The sequence below is a fragment of the Alligator sinensis genome, unplaced genomic scaffold, assembly GCF_000455745.1.
Source record: "Alligator sinensis unplaced genomic scaffold, ASM45574v1 scaffold740_1, whole genome shotgun sequence".
In the NCBI taxonomy this organism is placed as follows: Eukaryota; Metazoa; Chordata; order Crocodylia; family Alligatoridae; genus Alligator; species Alligator sinensis.
In genome coordinates, this window is record NW_005841964.1 from 2136136 (window position 1) to 2142349 (window position 6214).

Consider the following 6214-nt stretch of genomic DNA (forward strand, 5'->3'; position numbering starts at 1 on the left):
TTGGAGCATGTTTGTGTGCTCCACCCCACTCTTGGGTTAAGCCAATCACAACCTGTTAGGACTACCCTGTGCTGCTGGGCTGCATGCAGCCAAGAGGAGAACCAGGTACAGTACAGGGTGGCATGAGGCTGGGGCAGTCTCGCAATCCACACCCCACTGTCCCTCTAATGAGTGCCAGTTCCATGGGCAGGGGCTGGACATGGCCACTGCCCATGGAACTGGTACATGTTGCAGGGACATGAGGGGAGCAGATCACAGCTCTGTCCTGGCCCTGTGCTGTCACCGCTCCAAGATCCTGGCCCTGGCTCTAGCCCCAGCTGCCCATCCTGCTCCTGGATGCTGCTCCCCACCTGCCCAAAACCTCATCTGAGCATGCCCTGCCCGCAGAGGTCCTGGGCCTGTCTCCATGGAGACCCTGCCCGTCTACACACTCCATCTTGTGCCCTAGTAGTAGATGCGAGGCAGACGGATTCAGAGCCACATAGGCTCAACTGTACCCCTGCCCCTTGGCCTACAACAGCTCACCAAAACTCCCTAAGTAGCCCTTCACCTGACATAATTACCCACCCCAAGCTAAACCATATTTTTATACCAGTTTAAAAGAAACAATGTTTAAACAATATTAAAAAATGTTTTGCTAACAGGTACTCTCCCAATGCATGGCAGAACTAGAAATGCTCTATAATACATTGCAAATACTGTATGCCTATTGGCATGGGTTATTGTATTAATATATTGATCTAGTTTAATAGAAAGCTATAAGAAAAAACAAGCATAAAAGAAAAAGGATGATTCACTATCCTAATAGCATAAGTTATGCTATTCTTTTGCAAACACTTGAGGGTTGTTAAGAGACCATGCCAGGAAATGACTCATGAATGTAGAGGATCAAAAGAATTATGCTCGACTGAAAAGGAATGCTTTTTCAAGAGCAATTACCTGGGGAAGCAAAGTAAGACAGCATTTCTCAGACCATAAATCACGACCCAAAAGTGCGTTGCAAGAATATATCAAAGGGTCACAAGCAAATACCAGAAAAACATGTGAAAGCATGGGTTTCCCCTTGCAGGCTGGCACTGTTCCAGCCTGCAAGGGCTTGCTTGGGATGTGGCCAGTATGCAGCCAGGCAGGGTTGTGGGAGCAGCTCCAGCAGCTGGATAAAGGTAAGTATATGGGGAGTGGGGGTTGGAGGGCCAGGGACTGGGGACTGTTGAGGTGTAGAGGCAGTGTGTGTGTGTGCATGTGTGTGCACACATACAGAGGGGATGGGTGTGTGTGGAGGGCAGGTGCCTGCTGGCACTGTGGGAAGATGACTAGGTACCAAGGCTGCAGCAGGGCAGGGGAGAGCAGGGCATTGTGGGTCAGGCACCAGCAGGGCCAGGGGTATGTGGGTCAGGACAAGCCATCCATCTTTGCAAATGGGTCCTGGTACAAAAAAGACTGAGAACCACTGAACGAAGATACCCAGCACCCCAGGAGATATGTAAAGAAGTTAGGCCTACCAAGTTTAGCATTAGAAGATAGCATGCATTACAGACTATTATTTTACATTTCTTTTTCTCCTAAATGCAAAATAAATAAAACTTTAGCTTTAAGGAAGCTATCTTGGGTTATTGTACACCACTGGTCAAAGACTTTTGAAGGAAAGAACTGCAGGTGTCTGGACTCCAGTTAGATCTGGTGGTTAGGAATAACTGATATGTAGAGAGTACTGGAGCCCATGACCCAGTCTGTACAGAAAAACCTAGGAAATGATGCTCCAGGGCCATGTTTAGATGTGTCTTTGTAACAGAAGCGCTGTAACAGAAATATAGTGGTAAGAGGGGTGTACAGATGTCCAGAGCCCCACAGCTGGAGCTCCTGATCTGGGTAACAAAGTCACTGCAAAGGTGTACTCTCCATCTACGGGTCAATAAGGGGTTACTCAGCCCTGCAGCTCTGATTGCTCTGCCAACTGTTCACTGACAGTCTGTCCTCTCTCCCAGTAGGGAAGGGGGACCAAGCAAGCTTATCAACAGCAACATTGGTTCCTGACAGTTCCTTACCATGGGGAAGGGGGAATGGATAGGCTGTAAATAACTTTCAGGGGACGAGGCAGGCCATTTCCCTTCCCCAACCTTGCCCACTAGGTCCGGGTCCCATGTTCACTGATCACAAGCTCCTGGAATGGTAGGCTGTTATTGAGCCTGCTACAGCCTGCAGTCCAGGGGCAGGGGCTTCTTTCTCTATCCCCTGCATCCCCAACCCTGGCAACCGTTCAGTGCCCAGGCTGCACTCGTTATCTGTCCAGCCCACTGTCTCTCTCCCCATTTGGGATCCTGGGGCAACTGAGAGACTGAAGTGCACTCTTCAAACATTACATGTGGCACTACAAAACACAGAGCTACAGAGAAGTTCCTTTTTCATCCAGGAATATTTTGGTAGTGCTTCTGTCGTTTTTGTAGCACTTTGGCTATTTTTGTAACACCACAAGGAGGATACACAACTGAGTGTTCAATTTTTAAGCCCTACAATGGATATACAGTAGGGCTTTGTGAAATTTTGCCAGGTGTTTTGTTTTGAAGCTGTTTCGATGAGTTTTGAGCTCAAAACAGCGAAATCAAAATGAAACAAAAGGCTTCAAAACAGCTTCGAAGTGAAATGGGGGCACTCAAAACATTTCAAGTTTTGAACAAATCAGATTAAGCAGTTGGATACACCACATTATAATTCTTCTTTCAGAGCAAAGAGGAAATATTAAATCTATGAATCATGAATACCTAAATACTATGATACATCGGTGTCATGGTGGATAGGCAATACACTGTGGATCAAACTCAGCAATGTAAGGTTGAAGTTACACATTACACTTAGGCCATTCTAAGGGCACTCCATTCCATGGAGATCAATTTGTAGTCCTCTAGCATCCCAAGAAGCACTGCTACCAGTATTTCCTACCCCTCTGAGCAGGGATAGAGCCATAATGCTGGAGCTCCTAACCACATCCCTGCTCACCAGCTCTCTAGTAGAAAGTCAGAGCTGTGCAGGCAAGAAACAGTATCAATCCTTAACATGCAATGGCTCACAGCATGTTCTAATTTTAACACCACTTAACATTTCATGGATTTAGTATGGTCTACACATAATGTGAAACTTCACCATAAGCTAATGTTAATTAAGCCAGTGGAGTTCTATATGCCTATATGAGGAGTAAATGTGATCTTTTATATTCAGGCTTAGCATTTGCTCTCATAAAAAGCATTAAAAAAGATATATATATATATATATTTACAAACAAGAAGGATGTTTTTGAACAATACTATATAATAGCTTAATTAGAACTTGGGTGACTCAATAATTACACCTTACTGCATGAGATTTTCTATACATTAGTTTATTATTTTTTTAAAAGCTATGCTTCCTGACAACTTACGATGAACATTTACAGTGCTTATATGAAATTCTTACTTTGTTTTAATTACCTTAAGAAGCGTTCATATAAATGACCTGAGGCAACTGAAAAAATATTTAGAGAATAATTTTTCCTCTTTTTTTCTTCTGTTTGAATTCCTCCTGAAAAACTTTAAAAATAATAATCTATTAGAGCCTGTGTAACTATGGAAAAGGACAAAAAATACATTCCATATAAAACCTAGGTTAATAGCAAGGTTATAACACAGAAGAATCAAAAGAAATTTGATTATATACAAAGAAAAATGTCACTTCCTTTTGCATTTTCATAACAGTGGTTCTTTAAGAAGATGGTTCAGATACATTCCACTTGCACTTCCATAAACCCCATAATGTTACACTAAATCAAGATTGTCAAAGATATGGCCTGTAGGCTGGATCTGACCCATGAAGCCCTAATATCTAGCCCAGAAGTCTCAGATATGTACAGGGCTGGACCTGGCATAGAGGGCCAGTCAGGGGTACATGCTACATGTGGTGCCTACATCAAGCCAGTCCTGCACACTGGATCTGGGGCCAATCTGGATTGGGCCCACAGACTGGTCCCATGCACTGGAGCCAGTGTACAGGGCTGGTCCAATGTGGGCATCTTATGCAGCACATGCCCTGTGCTGGCTTTGTGCACGAGCCCTGGGCTGAGGCTAGTCCATACTACACACACATAGAGCTGGTCCAGAGCACATACTGCATGAAGTACCTATGCTGGACAACCTCTGTATGCTGGCTCCAGTGCAAGGGGCTGGTCTATAGGCTCAATCCAGCCCACAGAACAGCCCCATGTCCTTCATTTGGCCTGCTGGGCTGGATGAGTTTGATACCACTGTACTAGGTTCTTTTTTTTAATATCAGGTTCTGCTGGGCCTGTACCTGGCCCTTCATGTCCTCAAAGAGCTCAGTAAATGAAAACATAAAAAGGGAGTAATGGATGCAACCACTCTCCACTTCCTTTAATAAAACAGGATTCAGATCTGACAAGAACGCCACAGTATAAGAGAAACAGAGTTTTAAAACACATGCAGGCAACGCATGATTAATACCCAGTCTTTTTTTGAGTGACTGGTGATTCACAAACAGTGAGATATCCTTAAGGTAGGTGCCCAGAGTCTATTAAAACAATGGCTGCAAGAGATTAAGACATCACAATGAAGCAGCAGACTGCCCAGGTTAGTCCAAGTAGGCTACAGAATAATTCTGAAAAGGTCCAAGACCTATTTTATATAGTTTTTGGCTTAAGATCTGTTGACTCTTTATTTTGCCAGCTACATTAGTACCAAGAGACGATCTAGAAGAATTCCTGAAAGTTTTATTTAATTAAGATAGTAAAACAGAATCTTAACAATATTTAAGTGTCAAGTTTGGCTTCCCTAAAACAAGCTTTAGGAAAGAAAAGAGGTGAATCACCTAACTGAGATGAAAGTTAGAAACCGTTTTAGACATAACATTAGGAGAGGCCTTAAACTTACTTTGTCTTTTTGGGTAATTATGTAAAGCAGTGATCAGCAACCTTGTAAGGCTGCAGGCCAGACTGACCCAGTTTGGGTCAGAGGTAGGAACCAGCTGCTTTTCCCCATAGTGGTACAGGGAGAGGACCTGTGACACTTCTTCAAATGGTGGCAGATGAAAGTGACTGAAGTCCCATGTTTGTGATCCGATCAAATAGCTCCAGCTAGAACCAGCCTGCAGGTTGTAGTTTGCCAGCCCCTGGTATAAAGTAGTCATTCATCTCTTCTGGTTAACATAAATAAAAGAAAATATTTTTCTTCTGTTTAAGTGTCTCTTGAAACACTTTAAAAATACATGTCCAGCATGGGGTTCCTGGACAAATGGTACAAAAAGCAGGTTTTCAAAGGCTTAAAGGAACCCTATTAAAATATTGCAGGATTGCAGTTTCTCCAACCAGTGAGAAAATTTGAAGACTTCTTTGAGAAGCACAGTGACTGTTGGATAAGGGAAGGTAATGTGGCCTTTGGCTGAGGGGGATAAAACATAACTACCAGATCTCCTCTTACAAAGCTGATGAAATAGCCAAATACTTCATGGAAATCAGGTAATACAACATACAAGCTAGCAGCATTTTCAAAGGAGTTAGGTGATTTTCTATCACTCAAATAGAAAACCTCTTCAATTTAGCTAGAGAACTTGTTTCTACTGTAGACTTGAATGTTTCAAACTACTAAGGAACAGGGTCTTTCTGCGGCTATTAGTCATCCAGAATTAAGGGCAAAAGATGGAGGAATGCTAAATCTAGTTTGGGGACTTGAGTGGGTTTGTATGATTCACAGTAGGGCTGTGCAAAGCTTCAGGTGCTGATTCAATTCAGAGGAGATTCGGCCTGATTCGGTGGCCAAACCTCTGAATACGAATCAAATCGGGAGACCAATAAAATGGTCTGAATCGATTCAAAGCTCTCTGAATCGATTCAGAAAAGATTCAGAGAGCTTCAGAGATTCAGGCAGTTCCTACTCACTGCCACAGGGAGCTGCATCCGGGCTCTGTGCCAGTAAGTAGGGGATGGGGGCACTGAGGGAGGGGAACTATGGGGGGACCCCCACCAGGCCCCATCCCCTGTCTGCTGCCCCAGTCCCCCAAGTGCTCCTCAAACCCCATTCGCTCTCTGAGGCCTGTCAATGGCTGCCCTGTCCAGCCCCAGGTCCCAGCTCTTTAAGCAACAACAAAAAAAGCCCCGCACTCACTGGCTGGTGAAACATCCATTGGGGCTTCTTGGGGCTCGTGGCAGAGCCCCCCATGCAGTACAGGGCAGTGG

General features: G+C 44.3%; 1 protein-coding gene across 2 annotated transcripts in view; it reads right to left on the reverse strand.

Annotated features, from left to right (window-relative positions):
- UGGT2 (UDP-glucose glycoprotein glucosyltransferase 2) overlaps positions 1-6214 on the reverse strand; it is a 235857-nt gene that overhangs the window by 28385 nt on the left and 201258 nt on the right. For both annotated transcript variants that reach the window (XM_025200352.1, XM_025200351.1), the window contains one exon: positions 3462-3560. In XM_025200352.1, coding sequence (XP_025056137.1) covers positions 3462-3560 — 99 coding nt within the window. The remainder of the gene's footprint in view (positions 1-3461; positions 3561-6214) is intronic.